We start from the raw sequence: 19,344 nt of genomic DNA, 5'->3' as shown, positions 1-19,344 counted from the left end.
GAAGAACAGTAAGCTACTGAAAGGAAAGTATGTGCAGTTTTTGTATTTTAATAATTTGGATGAAAATGTAGGTGGTCTGATTAGTAAGTTTGGAGATGATACAAAATTCGTTGGAGTTTTGGACAGTATAGAATTTTATCAAAGTATACAGTATGAAGGATACATAATATTTTCATCAGAAATTTGAACAAGAAATGATAAATGAAGTGTAATTTGGAAAAGGAACTGCTGAAATTTGTGAGGTCAAGTGCGACTGGAAACTACACAACAAATTGCAGGAACCTTTGGAGCATTGATGTACTGAGTGATTTTGGGATGCAAGCATATAACCCCACCAAAGGTAGTGACATTTGTGGGTAGTGCGATAAAGGTGGTATTTTGTATGTTAGCCTTCATCAGTCAAGGCTTTCAATTAGACAGCTGAGAAGTATGCTGCAGCTGTATACATCTTGGGGTTAGGCTACATTTGGAACATTGTGTGCAGTTCTGGTTGCCACACTGGAGGAAGAATGTGGAATTTATACAGAGGGTGCAGAATGGATAATGAGCATGTTATCTGGATTGGAGTTCATTAACTATAAGGAGGGGTTGGACAAACTTAGAATTTTTTTTCTCTGCAACAATGGAGATTGAGGGGCAACTTGACAGAAGTGCACAAAATTATTGAAGGTGTAGATAGAATAGGTATCTAGATTCCTTTTCCCAGGGTAGAAATGTCTAATATTGTGTACAATGTCTAATAGCATTTTTACAGTATTAAGATCTAATTTCATGCTCCAATGGTATTTCCGTCTGTATATCTTTATTCTCAGGATATGTTTAGCATATTTCATTTTCAATTAAGACCTTGACATTGCAATAAATAGCAAATTAAAGATCTCCCCTGTAAATTTCTTGATGTTGTAGATTATTTTCATTTTGGGACTCTGGAGTAATCAGGCAATTGTAGATTATGTTAGAAGACTGAATAGCCATTGTCTGCAAAAGATGGTGGTTCTTGATGAAGTATATTTCAATATTTCTGCAATAAACATACAGAAACTTGCTTAAGTGTCATTCTTCATGAGTATGCCTATTGCAGAGCATTTTTCACTGGAATATAGTTTACTCAACTCAAGAATTATATTTTAATTGTTCAAGAAACCTAGATGATGCCAACAAGACTCCATTTATTGCCTACCGCTGGCTACAAGGAAACAGGATGGAGGTCTTTCTACTCATAGTGATTCCAGGATATTTGCTGACCAATAATAGATAAGTGAAGAGATGGTTCCCTGTTGAATAGTATGTGACTGAAAGAGACTATTAATAACAATACTTACTCAATATTGCTGCTATTGTTGTCTCAGTGTTAGGAGTCACAGGAAAGAGAAACAGTTGCTTTACTGCATTGGATCAGTTAGTGTTTCACAACAAGTAGACCAGCTTCAGCCTATGTGATCTTTCCATCTAGTCCTTCTTGATGACTCTAAATTGTTATGTGCTAATCTGTTGGCATTTGTTTGGTTAGGAAAATGAATATTTATTTGAATGCTATAATGATGAAGAGGTTATAATGCTCTAAACTATGGTGCAAAACCCATAGTCTACTTTGATACTTCACAAAGTCCTGGTGCTCATCTGTGATTTTTCATTGGACTGCTCAAATACAAACTTTTTCTTCTGACTAATCAGATGGCGGCTCAAATATGGGAGCATGGATGAATCAAAGAAACAGTGATGATGTGAATATAACAGTGGATGACTAAATATAGAAAAGAGCAAGTGAGCAATGAAGATAAAAATGAGATCCAGGAGACATGAAGACTACTGCTTTGTTTAATTATAGTTATTTGTCATAATTTGTTTAATTATGTTTAAAACTTTCAGAATGATTTTAAATTCAAAGTTCAGCGTAAATTTACTATCAAAGAACATACAGTTGCAAGAAAAGGTTTGTGAACCCTTTGCAATTACCTGGTTTTCTGTATTAATTACTCATAAAATATGGTCTGATCTTTGTCTAAGTCACAATAATAGACAAACACAATCTGCCTAAACTAATAACACTGATAATTGTACTTCTTCTTGTCAATACTGAATACATCATTTAAACCATGGCAGTCTAGGTTCGTAAAAGCTACACTCCCTGGCAGTGGACATCCTGCAAAGATCACATCAAGAGCACAACGTGCAAAGCTAAAAGAGGTGAAAAAGATCCCATGGGTAGCAGGAAAAGACCTGCAGAAATGTCTAGAACTTGCTAAAGTCTCTGTTCATGTGTCCACTATAAGAAAAACACTGAACAAAAATTGTGTTCATGAAAGGACATCATGGAGAAAACTATTCTCTCTAAAAAATTACATTGCCGCATGTCTTAAGTTTGCCAAAAAACACCTGTATGTTCCACAATGCTTCTGGGACAATGTTCTGTGGATAGATGAGGCAAAAGTTGAACTTCTTGGCAGAAAGGCAAACAGCTATGTTTGGAGGGAAAAGAACACTGCATACCAACACCAAAACATCATCCCAACTGTAAAGCATGGTGGAATGAACATCCTGGTTTGGGGCTGCTTTACTGTCTCAGGGCCCGGACAGCTTGCAATCGTTGAGGGAGCAATGAATTCAAAATTGTATCGAGACATTTTACAGGAGAATGTCAGGGTAGTGGTCCATCATTTGATGCTTAATAGAAGTTGGATATTGCAACAAAACAATGATCTGAAACACAAGTGTAAATCAACAACAGAATGGTTTAAAAAGAAGAAAATTTAGTTTTTGGAATGGCCGAGTCAGAGCAGCTCTTAATGTATTGAGATGCTGTGGCATGACCTGAAGAGGGCTGTTCATCCCCCGATGAGGACTGGCTCATAGACCTCAGGTTTCCTCCTCCTGTAGACAATAATCAGCTCCTTGGTTTTGCTGACATTGAGGGAGAGGTTGTTGTTGTGGCACCACTCAGCCAGAGTTTCAATCTCCCTCCTATATGCTGATTTGTCACCAACTTTGATTCAGCCAATGGCAGTGGTGTCATCAACAAACTTCAATATGGCACCAGGGATTTGCTTAATGGAAAGAGGTTCTACATGATTACTCCAGTCTTTTTCTCCTAAGTTTCTTTTGAAGTGGATGTAAGTTCTAATGGCAAGGGAACCTGTTAGGAGAGTGGCACTGTCCCCATGGTATTAAGCTTATTAAGTATTGTTATGATACTCTCCTTGTTTGATGCACATTTCAATATACTTTTGGCTTGAGCATTGAAGATGGTGGCTGGATATTGAGGTTGCAATGTCCCTGGATTCCTTTGGTGTTGTTATAAATACTATAATTCAGATAAAAAGGGCTATTAACAGATATCCTTTATTGAAGATAGCCAATGTCAACATAAACATACCACATAGTCATCTTGGTTCTTGAACGGTATCCATTTTCATGTACACCAGAGAGGGATGAAAATTGAAGTCCAAATGCACAGTATTCAAGCTCCACTCTGCACTTATGGTCACTGTTTTGATATGATTACTGTAGCTTAGCTTCTGGTCAATTGTGACCACCACAGTGAGATAAGAAAGAGGAGCAGAAGTAGGCCAGTCTTCTCCTTGTGACTTCTTTGCCATTCAATAGAATCGCAACTAATTTCTTACTTCATTGTCCTACCTTCCTGCAAACGCCCTTTGGTTTCTTTAATGACTAAATAATTGTCAGTCTCTCTCTTGAATGTTTTCAGTATCTCAACCTCCGTGGCCCACTGGTGTAGAATTCCAATGTTATACCTTTGTGAAGGAATTTCTAATCATGCCTATTCTGAATAGATGACCAGTCAAACTGAGACTGTGGTCTTTGATTCTGGATACCACAGCCATGGCAAATCTACATCTGTCCTGTCAAGCGCTGTTTTAAGAACACCTCTCATTTTTCAAAACTCAACAAGGTACAGGCCATGTCTGCTGGTAACAATAAGCCTGCAGTTCTAGGATTCAATCTGCAGTTCTTCTAATGTAAAAATCTTCCCTTGCGTAGAGAGACTTGTAAATGTGGTTATACTCAACCCCAAACTATTGGATCAAGTCTCTCCTCTTCACTCAAATCCTTTTAGAGAAAAGACAAATTTTCCCATTTTCCTTGCAAAGCACTTGCTGCACCAGCATGTTAACTTCCAATGAGTTGCTTACAAGGACATTCTAGTTCAAAACACCAACGTTTGTAACATCTCACCATTTAAAAAGCACTTGCCTTCCTATTATTTTCTATTAAAGTGGTTGATTGTATATTTTTCAATGTTCTATTTTGTCTGTCCTTGCCCATTCACATACGCCTCTCTGCATCCTCTTCACAGCCTGCCGCACCATGTAGCTTTATATCATCATGAATATATATGGAAGAAGAAATGATCCTCTCATTCAAATTTATAGATGTAGATTTGACATCTCTGCTGTTTAAAATCTGAGGCTAGTTTCCTGTTTAAAAACAGCAGCAGTCATATGGATACCTAAGGAGAGCAAGGTAAACTGCCTCAATGATTATCAACTGGTTGCACTCATATCTACTGTGATGAAGTGCTTTGAGAGGTTGGTAATGACTCGAATTAACCCTTGCCCGAGCAAGGACCTGATACACTGCAACTTGCCAACCACCACAACAGTTCTACAACAGATGCAATCTCACTGGCTCTCCATTCAGCTTTGAAGCACCTACACTACAGCAAAATCTACATCAGGCTGCTGTTTATTTATTACAGCTCAGCATTTAATTCATTACATTCTGAGTATTAATCAACAAGCTTGTAAACCTGGGTCTTTATACCTCCTCTGAAATAGGATCCTTAACTTCCTCATCAGGGGATCACAGTACTGTATTTAACAGATTGGTAATAACATCTTCTCACTGCCAATCAACACAGTCACACCATAAGGATGCGTGCTTAGCCCACCACTCTACTCTGTGTATGCTCATAACTGTGTGGCTAAGCATAGTTCAAATACCATCTATAATTTCGCAGATAACGCTACAGTTGTTGATAATATCTCTGATGGCAGCGAGGAGGTATACAAGAGTGGGATAGATCAGCTATTTGAGTGGTGCAAGACCCAAGGAATTGATTGTGGACTTCAGGAAGGGGAATTTGGGAGAACACATACCAGTCCTCATTAAGGGCTCACCATGGGAAGAGTGAGCATCTTCAAGTTTCTGGGTGTCAATATCTTAATGGTTTTATCCTGGGACTAACATATTGATGCAATCACAAAGAAGACACACTCTTGGCTCTACTTCATTAGGAGTTTGAGGAAATGTGGTATGTCACCAAAGACTTGCAAATTTATATATATGTACTGATGCACCATCAATAACTCACTCTGAGACGTAAAGGCGAGATATCGGCTTTTATTGACTGGAAGAAGGAACAAGCAGTGAGTGACCACCATACTACATCCTGGAGACTGAGAGGCCGGGCTCAGGCCTCGATCGCCTTTATATTGGGGTCTGTGGGAGGAGCCACAGGAGCAGTCAGCAGGGGGCTTGTCCAGACAGGTATATGTAGTTCACCACATGTACAGTGGAGATCATTCTGGCTGGTTGCAACAGACCCTCAATGCAAAGGAATATAAGAGGCTGCAGAGGATTTTAGATGCAGCCAGCCACTTACTAGGCCCAACTCTCACCAGTATCATCTTCAAGATACAGTGTCTCAACAAGGCGGGATCCTCACCATCCAGCACATGCCCTTTTCTCATTACTACCAACAGGGAGGAGGTAGAGAAACCTGTAGAACCACTCCCAACAATTTAGAGACAGCTTCTTTCCTTCCTTGATCAGATTTCTGAATGGACAATGAATCCATGAATGCTACTCCATTATTTCTTTTTTGCAGTATTATTTATTTTGTAATTGATAGTAATTTTATGTTTTGGCACTTTATCACTGTTGCAAAATAGTAAGTTTCATATCATCTAAGACTGTTTATAAATCCAACTGTAATTCTGAGATTCTCTTCTGATGCGGGGGATTCAGCCTTTATTGCAATTGAATAGTAATTATTTGGCACTTTATTGCTCTGATGTTCCCAATCATTTGCCAGCATAAGATACTCTCCAGATTTTATGATGTTTCAGATGAAATGTGAATGGAGGGAAAATCATTTGCTGTAATATTTGCATTAGCATTGAAGCAGCTGGAAACAGATGAGTCAAGACTGTTTCTCTGAGTTACTTCTACATGGTTATCTAGGGCCTGAGATGACTTGTCACTAATAGTCATAACCATTTGTAGATTGGATGTAGTTAGGCAATATTTTACAGGACTATCTTGATGCTAGAGGCACAATTTGATTATGGACATACCCAATTTGAGTCATGGAGAATGGAGATGAAGCATTGATTTCCCAGGAGTCATCACAGAAATGTTTCTTTCAGAATCTTGAAACCCTGTTGACTTAAAAAGAAGCATTTGTTTCATTCCTAGGAAAGGAAATCCAATCTTGCTAGTGGTGAATGTGATGCCTGTTTACAAATTTGGTTTGTGTAGAGTTTATGAAGCTTTTGGCTTTACAGCATCTTGTCATTCTGTAGAAATTTCACTGGCCTGTCCTGGCACTGGAGACAGAGTTAAGTAACAGGCAGCTGTGATCTACTTTTATGTTGCAGTATGATTCATTGGTTAATGAAAAATATGTGCTGGACTAACCCTGTAATGTAAATAATTGGGATAGTTGTGTATATATAGGAACACATTGCCCTTAGTGAAGACTGGATTAGGTCGTGTTAAAGGATTGCACAATTCATAGTATCTGCGGCAGTGCAGTCAGAGTGAGGCTGCCTCGGTAAGGATGCTCCAGTTTAGTACCTCAGGAGGAAGAAATAGCAGCAATAAAAAGCTGAAAAAGTGCATGATGCAGAAAATATAACAGCAAATTTTTAACTAAATTCAACAAAATTACATAAATACAGCTTTCTAGCCAGCTACTGGGCTTTCTAAAGCTGGTTTTGCTTTTATTGCAGTTTTGGTTAGCCAACATGAAACAGATAAAATTGTCACTGAATATACAGAAGGTCAAAATTAGAGAAAGGTCACTTGGCCAGAGCGAGATACACTAAATGCACTAAGCTTCAGTACTCTGGGACAGAAATCAGCTGGAGAATGCAAGTGAAACAGGAAGTTGTTTCTCTTTCTCATGGTAGAAGTGGTTCCCTAATGGATCCAACTATGTTGTTGGACAGGCTGGAGCAGACGCCGGCTCAGAGTAGGCTTACAGTAGGTGTGGTTGGGTCAGGTATGGGTTGGGTTTTAATTTTGTGCCAGAGCAGATGCGTAGACGTGATGGGAAATGAGATGCTTTGGCTACACCATTGTCATCTCATTTGAGTGCAAACACCCTGTTCTAGGCCTAATACTTTAAACACAGCAGTCAGGAGAATAGTCATTTATTTTGGGGACTGAGACAGGCTGGTGGAATGGTGCACAAATGTCAGATGAAATTGAATACAGAAAGGTGCAAAGTGTTGGAAATATTAATGTCAATGATCCTGTGTTTAATTATAAAGGTACATAAATAAAGGAGGGAATATGGAATCTCAAAAAAACTAATTTAACTTTTCATCACTGTACTATAAGAAGGATGAGAAGACCCTGATGAGAGTACTGATAAAATTCATTAGAGAATTATCCAGGGATGAAGGGGTTCAGTTCCATGGCTAAGCCAGAGAACCTTACTCTCCCTTGAAGAGGAAAAACTGAAAAGAAATTGGATGGAAACGTTAGCAGTTGTAAAGACAGAGGAAATATTTCCAATGACAAAAGGGTCTATTATCAGATTTTTAAGAAAAATTTTAAGATAATTTTCAGATAAATGACATGAGAAAGATGTTTATCAAATAATGAGAACTCACTGTGTGGAAAGGTAGTGGAGGTAAATTCAGTTGTTGCTTTAAAAATGGAATTAAATACTTGAGGGAAAAAGTTTACAGAGCTACAGGAGAGGAGCTGGGAATTGGACGAGCAGGATTGCCATTGTGGATGGCCCACCCAGATATAATGAACCGAATGACCATATTCCATTGTATTGCTGTAAATTGTACAAGAATGTATAAGTGAAAAATTGTACTGCTGTAAATTATACAAGAATGTATAAGTGAAACTAGAAAATGGATTGAGCACTTATTTTACAATAAGCCCAGTCCAAAGCAGAAAGTTCACACTTGACATGAATAGGTATTAAGTCATAGGGAAATTATCAAGATTGTTCCAATCTTCTACTGAAATGAATGTCGTATAAGCTAGAGATACCTGATAGGGATCAGAAGAGGAATTGTTGTAAGTATTGAGGAATGGAGTGGAATCTGTGACTGTCACTGGTTATATATCATACCATGAAGTACAGTATATCATATGTATCTGCCACTGAGACCTAACACCTGAATAGTCATCTGCTAATAATTGTCAGCCAAGGAAGGACCTTTAAATAAATGCAATTTTTTGAGCAGTATATTTATAAACGATATGTAAATTTTGTGAAATGCACCAAAAGTTTGTTATTGTTCATCTTTTAAACTTTCAGTGGCAATGAAAGCTATGAACAAAGTAGCAAGTCACATAAATGAAATGCAGAAATTACATGAAGAATATGGTGCTGTTTTTGACCAGCTTATAGCTGAGCAAACTGGAGAGAAGAAAGAGGTAAGAGAATATGTTCTTTAACTTGAAGAAAAATGTATAGTTTGGGTATATAATTTTGTTTATTGTTATTTCTCTAAGTGATGTAAGCCAAGCTTCCTTCTTAGCTCTCTTTACTCAGTCAGATGTAGCCATTTTTCCACAATTGACATTGTACTAACATAAATACTTGCCTTTTGCCAATATATTTTCATCCCACTTAGATCAGTAGTAGGAAAATATTGGAGAAGATTCCTGGAGACAGGATTCACAAGTATTTGGAGAAGCGTAGTCCAAATCTGATTAGGGAGAGTTGTCATGGCTTTTTGAGGGGCAGGTCATATCACAGGAGCCTGATTAACTTCTCCAAGGAAGCAACAATACAAGTTGATGAAGGTAGAATGATGGATGTAGTGTATATGGATTTTAGTAAGGTGTTTGGCAAAGCTCCCATGATAGGCTCATTTTAAAAAGTCAGGAGGCATGGGATCCAGGGAAACTTGGCTGCATGGATTTGTAATTGACTGTAGAAGGCAGACGGTGGTACTAAATGGAGAGTATTCTGCTTGGAGGTTAGTGATTAGTGGTGTTCTGCAATGATAAGGTAGTTAAGTAAGCTTATGGGGTGTTAGCTTTCATAAGTTGAGGGATAGATTTTAAGAGACGGGATGTAATGATGCAGCGTTATAAAACTCTAGTTAGCCCACACTTAGAGTACTGTGTCCAGTTCTAGTCGCCTCACTATAGCAAGGATGTGGAAGCATTGGAAAGGGTACAGAGGAAATTTACCAGGATGCTGCCTAGTTTAGAGAGTATGGATTATGATCAGAGATTAAGGGAGCTAGGGCTTTACTCTTTGGAGAGAAGGAGCATGAGAGGAGACATGATAGAGGTGTACAAGATATTAAGTGGAATAAACAGAGTGAACAGCCAACACCTCTTTCCTAGGGCACCACTGCTCTGTACAAGAGGACGTGGCTTTAAGGTAAGGGGAGGGAAGTTCAAGGGGGATATTAGAGGAAGGTTTTTCACTCAGAGAGTGGTTGGTGTGTGGAATGCACTGCCTGAGTCGGTGGTGGAGGTAGATACACTAGTGAAGTTTAAGAGACTACTAGACAAGTATATGGAGGAATTTAAGGTGGGTTTTATATGGGAGGCAGGGTTTGAGGGTCGGCACAACATTGTGGGCTGAAGGGCCTGTAATGTGCTGTACAATTCTTTGTTCTACGTTCTATGATCTGTTCTGGGACCCCTACTTTTTGTGATTTTTATAAATAACTTAAGAAAGGAAGGAGACAGTTGGGTTAATAAGTTTGCAGGTGACATGAAAGTTGGCATTGTGGATGGTGTAGACGATTAGCATAGGTTACAACAGGGCATTGACAGAATGTAGAACTGGCTTGAGAAGTGGTAGATGGAGTTCAATCCAGGGAAGCGTGAAGTGGTACAATTTAGAAGGTCGAACTTGATGGCCGAGTGCAAAGTTAATAGCAAGATTTTCAGCAGTGTGGAGGAACAGAATGATCTTGTTGTCCTTGACTGTAGATAGTACGAAGCCGTCAGGCACCTTGATAGTGTGGTTAAAAAGGTATGAGGTGTGTTCACTTTCATTAATTGGGGAATTGAGTTCAAGGGCCACAAGGCCCTTTATTGTTGCTGCTCTATAAAATTTTGGTTAGACCACACTTGGAGTACTGTGTTCAGTTCTGTTTGCTTCATTATAGGAAGGATGTGGAAGATTTAGAGTGCAGAGGAGATTTACCGTGATGCTGCCTGGATTAGAGAACGTGTCTTATGAGGAAAGTTTGAGTGAGCTTGGGCTTTTATCTTTGGAGCAAAGGAGGATGGGAGGTGACTTCATTGAGATGTACAGGATGAGATGTAGATAGAGTGGACAGCTAGAGACTTTTCCAGAGCAGAATTGGCTAACATGAGGATGCATGATTTTAAGGTGATTGAAGGAAGGTATAGGGGTTGTCAGATGTTTTAAGTGCATGGAATACACTGCTAGGATGGTGTTACAGGCACATAAGTTAGGGACACTTAAGAGACATTTGGATAGGCACATGGATGAAAGATAAACGAAGGCCTGTGTGTGAGGAAAGGGTTAGATTGATCTTAGAGTAAGTTAAAAAGTTCGCTCAATGTCATGGGATGAAGTGCATGTACATGGCTGTAATGTGCTATGTCGTTCTATGTAAACTTTTCTCCTTTTTTGGGTTCTCTCCCACGTTGTGCCATTGTCAGCTAAAATTATCCTACTCCTGAGCTTAAGATCTACTTTAATATTTTAATCACCTAGTATTTGTGTAGTAAACTTCCTTTTAATGTTTTTCTCCAAAAATGAACTGACAATAACTTTAATCGTTCACAAATATTTAAAACTTCAGCTCTTGCTACACTATGTAAATGCATGCATTGATTTTTTTTATTTACCACATGCTTAACAATCAACTAAATGGTCTAGTTTAGAAAACAAATTGCATTTTGTTTGTTACAAATTTCTGAAATGATAAAAATGATGATAAATTATAAAACTTATCTGGGAAATTAGTGGTGGGAACAATATTTGCAACATCACGTTTTGCAATATCCTGAACATTAGTGTAATTAATATATTACTATGTTAACCAAAGAAGGGCAAAGAAGAAAGCCAAGTTAGTTGCTCATTACATCAAAGGAGATGTAATCATGTGTCTTTTGTATCAAACAATGTATTTAAACTGTTCAGCATTTAAAAAAATTATTTAATGGAAAATGGAATCAGTTGGATCACTGAATAAAATATAAAAAAGCATCTGACAAATGAACAGTAGTTAATAACTACTTTTATTAAGTTATTTGATCACCTAGACTATTAGTAGTAAGTTGAACTGAGCGAAATTTGGAACAAAGACCTGTTTAAATAAACAACTACTTTAACTTTCTTTTGATGGAGCTCTGCAATTTTGCATGTATTTAAAGCTCTTCACTCTAATTTAGAAATAACTAAATCAAAAACCTGGCTGATCTGTCCAACTAAATTCCAAAATCAATGTTAAACCTTTTATACAATTGGAATCTCTGAGGACCTCCTAGTTTAGTTTCAGCTCTTCATATTTTTAGGCTCAACACTCCCTATCCTCTTCATAAAAGCAACAACTTTAGATTATATGCAAAACATCCCAGGTATCTTCTCCAAGGATTTGTTGAAGTGAGCTTTTTCTATGTAACCCACAAATTGCTTGTGTCCATACATTTTGTGCACATGTACATATGTAGGTGCTGTTGATAAGGTCAGTAATTTTTTTCTTAAGCCTAATAACTTCAAGGTGATTCACAATGGTCCTTGTGGCCAAGGTACTCTCTAAGAGTATTGAGATGGAGTTTCAACATTTCGATCCAGGGATACCAAAGGATGACAATGTGTTTCCAAGTTATATTAATGTCCTGGTTGTGGCATTTCCACCAAACTGTGTGGCTCATGTCCTTTTATGTGGACATGGTCATGAGTTTTCATGGTGCATAGAAACATAGAAAACCTACAGCACAATACAGGCCCTTCGACCCACAAATGTGTGCCGAACATGTCCCTACCTTAGAAATTACTGGGCTTACCTATAGTCCTCTATTTTTCTAAGCTCCAAGTTCCTAGCTAAAAGTCTCTTAAAAGATCCTATCGTATCTGCCTCCCATCACCATTGCCGACAGCCCATTCTATGCACTCACCACTCTCTGAGTAAAAAACTTACCCCTGACGTCTCCTCTGTACCTACTCCCCAGCACCTTAAACCTGTGTCCTCTTGTGGCAATCATTTCAGCCCTGGAAAAAAGCCTCTGATTATCCACACGATCAATGACTGTCATCATCTTATACACTTCTATCAGGTCACCTCTCACCTTCTGTCGCTCCAAGAAAAAAAGGCTGAGTTCACTTGTAAATCTCCTCTGCACCCTTTCTATGGCTTCCACATCCTTCCTGTAGTGAGGCGACCAGAACTGAGCACAGTCCTCCAAGTGGGGTCTGACCAGGGTCCTATATCGCTGCAACATTAACTCTTGGCTCCTAAATTCAATTCCACGATTGATGAAGGCCAATACACCGTACGCCTTCTTAATCACAGAGTCAACCTGCACAGCTGCTTTGAATGTCCTATGGACTCAGACCCCAAGATCCCTCTGATCCTCCACACTGCCAAGCATCTTACCATTAATACTATATTCTGCCATCATATTTGACCAACCAAAATGAATCACTTCACACTTATCTGGTGCAGTTGAAGAAACCTTGTTAAATTATTATAGTATATTTTAATGACAATGTGATCATGATGCATTGATGCTGGAAGAAGTTGAGGTGTCAATTAAGCAGGCTGCACTATCTTCGATAGTATACTTTAGTGTCACTACACTCAAAGAGTATTTCATTACATGCTTGATGTTACTGTTTGATAGTGGAAGGTTCATTGTGAATACACTTAGTGAAACAGTCATTACAGGAGACTGTGGCTTACTCATTTAGCTACAATAATTAAGCAGCTGCTCCAATTTTTTTTTTATTGGGTGATTTGGCAAAGGTAATCCTATAAACTCTTAAGGAGGCTGACTGGTCTCTGCTCCACTTCAAACCAAATCATGGAAGGGTTGTGCCCTGGACAGTAATCTGATGATGATTGGCAGCATTGCCTTGGATAAAGTACATTGCTTTAACAAATAGGAATGACTGTCTTAAAAAAAATAAGCCACGGTAGGACTGAGGAGTTCAATTAGTGTGGTTAAATTTAATATCATGTAAAATACAGGGAGAAGTAAAGCTAGGTAAATTTAGAGTCAATTAGGCAAGGGAATAAGTAAGTCAAAAGAAAATATTTTAAAGTATTATTATGTTCAACCTTTAATATCTTAAACAACAATTAATTTTTAGATGGATTGACAGTTTTGATTATTATCTTTCTAGCAAAACAAATTATTTTAGTAGACAGTAACAACTATAATATTGTTCGAATAGACTATTTGCTTTCATTACTCTACTAACCTTTTACATGACAAAGTTAAAGGGCAGCCTCCTCATGAATGTAAGGACTATATCGAATTTCTACAAAGTTTAGAGTAAACTGGCAAATAAGCCATGGTAATTTACCAAACTAGTATCCTTTGCTTGCTGGTAGTTGTTGGTTAATTCACATATCAATAATCAAAGACAAATACTTGTTATCAACTGCATTTTCTGAGTGTGCATATAATATTTAGAAAAATTAAAATTTAATGTCACTTCATACAGGGTTATGTCAAGAAGTAAAAACAAAGGCATCTTCAATAAGAGTCAATGGTTTATTTGCCCCATTTTCCAAATGCATAATTAAATGTGTTTTCTAATTTAAGTTTGAGCAAAACTATTGAAGTTGGAAAGGTGTTCCAAAATAGTGAATCATCACCCCTTGACAAAAAAAAAGATTGCATAAATGTGTGCAGTTGTAGGTGTTATACAGGTTGTGTTTGTTATTTACAGGTTGGGGACCTTTCAATGGGAGATCTTCTTCTCCATTCTACAGTTAGTTGGCTCAATCCTCCATCATCCTTTGGGAAGTGTAAAAAAGATCCTGAATTGGCAGCATTTGGTATGTTGTACTTCATTTTGTTCAGACTCTTGAGATGTAGCTGAGTATAATATCCATTTTAGTACTATTTGTGTACAATATTTCTGGGGAATTGATGGCAGGATGGAACAGCTTCCTGAAAAGAGTCTGATATGCTCAACAATTTACTGTACGAAATTGAGTTTTACGTTGATATATTTTCAGTATCTCTTTGCATTGACTGTCATGTGAGAAAGAGGTAATTGTTTAAAAGCACAACATCTTTTGCTATTTAATGTTCTTTGTTTCCAGTGTTCAAAGCTGCAGTTGTTCTTATCTATAAAGATGGTTTTAAGCAGAAAAGGAAACTGGTAAGTTTTTATCCTGAAATAGTTTTATGAGTGAGTTTATTTGTGAGTTTTATGAGATACAGTGTATTACTTTAAATACATTATTTTGAAAAAGTAAATATAAAATAATAAAAATTAAAGAGAAATACCTTCATTTAAAAAGTGGGCTTCATGATGATGTTGCAAGATAATATTCATAATATCACTATGTTAAAGAATAACATAAATGCGTTACTCAAATTACAGTTTTGCTTGTTTGAACATACCATATTTTAGTGCCATGTGACTCATTTATGGCCATTCAAAAGTGTGTGATTTTTGATCCAAATCCTGCTTGTGACTCATGTACCAAGATGCTGAGAACCGGATGTATGTCTGGAAGCTGCCTCAGCAATTGATGGCTCACCCAGTTCACAGACCACTCACTGTGCCTGTGTAGTTGGTTTCAGTATAAGCAGAAGGGGATCGAAACACAAATTGCTGGAAATAATCTGCAGATCATGTAGGATCAATGTAGAGAAAAACCACATTCAAAGGCCTTGTCAGCTGAAACATTAACTGTTTAACTCTCTGCGCATGCTGCCTAAATTGCAAGAGTATTTCCAACATTTTCCATTCTTGTTTTAGGTTTCCAAGTTCTGCAGTATTTTGCTTTTCATTTAACTTAAAAAGAACCTCTCTTAGCAAATTCTAAGTTTGACTTGGATCTGATTTATAGTGGAACCTTTTTTTATTAATTTTTTAAATGTTTCTACATTGCAACGAAACAAAAATACAATAAAAAAGAGGTTTATACAGTGCAAAACAAAGATATCAAAAAAACCTCAATTCATAACAATTAAGAAAAGCACCCATAGTAGAATAGTATAAAGTTAGTTACCACCCCACCCTTCCACTACCCAACTCCAAACCAACCTTATGATATATAAAAAAGTTAATCAAAACTATATCACCACAGAACTGTATTTATAAAAAGAAGCTATATTGCCTACTAGCTAATGTATAATATATTTACACATCAAAAAAAACCCATAAATCTTAACCATATGAAGCTGGAAGTAAGGGATTTAAATGCAAAAGAAAAAAGGGAGGGATTAGTGGAATCTTTAAGTAATTTAATGTGCACGATTCTTCTGACCAACCATTTTCCCCAACCTCCCTCCTAACCATAGCAGCAACCAATACCAATCCCCAGCTCAGAACTTGCCCCACTCCTCCTCTTTGACCTACTCACATACTGCATCTCTAATATGAGCCCTCAAGTATGACCCCATCCCTTGAATGCCAACTGGTGGGTTTGGATGGAACGTCATTAAATTATTAATTTGGAAAAAATATTTTTCCAACTGTCATTACATTGCTAGAAAAAGTCTTAATTGATGTAAATCTAGGAAAACATAAGTAGGGCACAAAATAGCATTGTGTTCATTACATAATACAATAAATAGTTAAAGAACTGTTGAAGTTCAATGATATTTCATGATGAAAATGTAATTGATAGTGATCTACAAAGAAAGAACAAAAAACCATAAAGTTGGCTTTATTGTATGCGGGAATTGCAAAATTCTCTTAGTACAGCCATGCTTGCGTTCTAATAAAAATTATTTAAACTGAGTTGTAACTTCAGTTAGAAATATTTTTTCCACATTTATGCATATCTTTAACTCGATATTCAATCATAACTGGTAATTAACTTTGCTTCAACATCTGTTGCATAAATCTTCCTTTGATTCTTGTAAAATCTCAACAAATGATGCAATCTATTCTGTGTGCAAAAGGGTAACATCTCCCAGAGGGTTTCTGTCCCAGATGAACGTGATCCCTTCAGATTTCGTCATATGATTCCCACGCAAGCCTTGCAAATTCGATCAGTTACTACTACAGGTATGAATATTTAATTTTATCATTATATATGATTAATAAAATGAAATAAGCTTCCTCAATACAGTTTAGCCTTTAATCTCTTTTGGAAGAGTGCATTGTAAAAATATGAGTGTGGATGTCATTTGCATTTGTCAATTTAGATTGTATCAGCAGTTAAGTAAGTAAGTTTCATCAACTCTATGGTATTAATCATGGAGAATTTTTTTTGAGGAAAACCCATTCACCTCTACATCAGTTATCTTTTATTTTCATTGAAGGATGTATTTGCAGAGGTATTTTCCCCAGATACATCTACCCACATCAATGAATTCAACATTGATGTCAATTTATTCATGACAATGGAAGCAATTTGCAAGTGAATCTCTTCAGATTAATATGTTACAATTTTGGGTTTTCTTGCTAGCTACAGTTTGATTTTTGTATCAGAACATAGAACATGGACTGTACAAAACAGGAAAAGGCCCTTTAGCCCCGGATGTTGAGCCAGACTAATTAAATTAGTAACCAAATCCCCACCTAAGCTAATCCCTTCTGCCTGTGCAATGTTAATATCCCTCCTTTTATTTCATATTCATGTGCCTATTTAAGAGCTTCTTGAATGCCTCTATCATATTTGCCTCCACTACTACCCCTGACAGCACATTCCAGGCACTCACTATAAAACAAAATCATCAGCACATCTCCTTTGTTAACCCCTCTTGCTTCAAATGCATGCCCTCTGATGTTAGACATTTGAATTCTGGTAAAATGTACTGGCAGACAAGATTCAAGATTGTTTAATGTCATTTCCAGTGCATAAGCAAAGGAGAGCGAAATAATTGTTACTCTGGATCTAGTGTAGCAAAAAAACACAGTAAGATAAAGAACACAATAAAAACAAAACCCACAATAACTATTTTGTTAATACATAAGAAAGCTAATGTACATTAATTGATTGTACATCCATAAAGTGATGCTATGCACAGGAGTGTCTGTACATGAGGTAGCTAACAGGAAATGATAAACTAGAGGTAGTGGGTGGAGCTGTTGATCGGCCTTACTGCTTGGGGAAAATAACTGTTATTGTGTCTGGTGGTCCAACGTAGCCTCCTCCCTGATGGGACAGGGACAAAAGTAGAGTGGGTGGGATCCTTAATGATGTTACTGGCTCTTTTCCAGCACCTTTCTGCATATATGTCCTTGATGTCAGGTAAGGTGGTGTCTTGGAGCCCTTCTATCCGCTGTCATGCAGTTTCCACACCATGCACTGATGCAGCTTGTTAGGGTGCTCTCTACTCCACATCTGTAGGAAGACATTAGCATAGTCCAACTGTCTTCAAAGTAGAGGTGTTTGTGAGCTTCCCTGATTGTGTGGAATCTTTCTATGCCTTTCATCATTTTATAACTATCTTCATTATTTATAAACCTCTGTGAGATCTCGCCTTATTTGCCACTGCAAGGAAAACAGCCTTGTCTCCAACCTCTCCTTATAGCATATGCCCTTTAATCCAGGCAGCGTCCTGGTAAGTGTACACTCTACACAATGCTTCCACATCCTTCTAATGATGAGGCAACCAGAAATGAATGCAGTTCTCCAGATGCAGACTAACTAGAGTTTTATAAGGTTAAAACATCACTTCTTGGCCCTTGAACTCAATTCCTCAACTAATAAAGACAAGAGTACAATACATCTTCTTTATCATCTTATCAATCTGTGTAAAAAGTTGCTATGGACTTAGACCCCAAGATACTTGTACAACTTGCCATTAACAATGTTCTGTGTAACATTTAACATTTGGCCAGTTTGAACCTCATTCCAAGACTTTAATGACATGTATTAATCAGCAAAAGAGGAAGCAAACAGCCCCCTTTTTACACCAGTTGTTATGTTCAAAGCTTACACTATAAGTAGTTAAAGTCTGTCCCGAGTAGGCCGGTGCTTATGTAAAGTGCCTGAGAGTACGAGACTTCCCCCACCCCCCCCAAATAGGACACCACTCTATTGCAAGTTTAACCCCCAGTACCCATTTTCAGCTGGGTGGACTGGAACAGTGTGTGGTTAAGTGCTCATGGACACAACACACTGCCTTGGCTGGGGCTCGAACTAACAACCTTCAGTTCACTAGTCCAACGCCTTAATCACTTGGCCATGCTCCACACACACACTTTAAGTAGGGCAGCACAGAAAGACAGCTAATAGAGCTGTTGCTTCATAGCTCCCGCATTCAAGGTTCAATCCTGATCTCAGATCCTGCCTGTGTGAAGTTTTATTCACTCTTGCTGTGACTGTATAAGTTTCCTGGTGCTCCAACTGCTTCCCACATCTGAAAGATGTGCAGACTGAAGGTTAATTGGTCATTGTAAATTGCACAAATTGTGTAGGTGAATTATAGAATCAGGCAAGAGTCAGTGAAATGTGGGGGAATGAAATAGGATTAATGTTGGATTACTTTCATTTTGTGCTTACTGGTCAGTGTGAACTTGATGGACCAAAGAGCATGTTTCCAAGCTATATGACTCTGTAACTATATAAACTGTGGTTTTCCCCTGGTCTCACCAATTTTAAAATATTCTGATTTATCTCATTCTATTCAGGTATTTCATTGTAGTATGTCCTTTCAAGAGGTTGAATTTCAACTATGAATCAAATGTCATTCCAATTATTAAATATTTTGGAATTGGAAGTTGAGCTAAACAATTAAAAATCTTTGCAAAATTTAAAAACTTGACCAATAACGATATAATGGTGCAATTCACTTGGCACATTTGTACTTGAAGTGAATGTTTCGGCTTCTCCTTCACACAGATTGTGCAGAGACCAGCTGAACTGTAGTTGTATTGCTGTATTAAATAAAGGTGAGACTTAATTTCTGTGAATGGAGCTGTATTTTAAACCTCATGCATAATTAAAAAATTGAAGAAACAAATATCATGAGAACATGGGTTAAATA

At 37.6% G+C, this 19,344-nt stretch overlaps 1 protein-coding gene across 1 annotated transcript in view; it reads left to right on the top strand.

Annotated features, from left to right (window-relative positions):
• Nucleotides 1–19,344, top strand: part of tiam1a (TIAM Rac1 associated GEF 1a) — a 202,589-nt gene that overhangs the window by 164,052 nt on the left and 19,193 nt on the right. Inside the window, exons 20-23 of the mRNA XM_059968121.1 lie at nucleotides 8,531–8,649; nucleotides 14,114–14,222; nucleotides 14,493–14,551; nucleotides 16,309–16,414. Coding sequence (XP_059824104.1) covers nucleotides 8,531–8,649; nucleotides 14,114–14,222; nucleotides 14,493–14,551; nucleotides 16,309–16,414 — 393 coding nt within the window. The remainder of the gene's footprint in view (nucleotides 1–8,530; nucleotides 8,650–14,113; nucleotides 14,223–14,492; nucleotides 14,552–16,308; nucleotides 16,415–19,344) is intronic.

The sequence above is a fragment of the Hypanus sabinus genome, chromosome 4 (genome assembly GCF_030144855.1).
Source record: "Hypanus sabinus isolate sHypSab1 chromosome 4, sHypSab1.hap1, whole genome shotgun sequence".
Taxonomy (NCBI): domain Eukaryota; kingdom Metazoa; phylum Chordata; class Chondrichthyes; order Myliobatiformes; family Dasyatidae; genus Hypanus; species Hypanus sabinus.
This window is presented reverse-complemented; position numbering and strand designations above follow the sequence as displayed.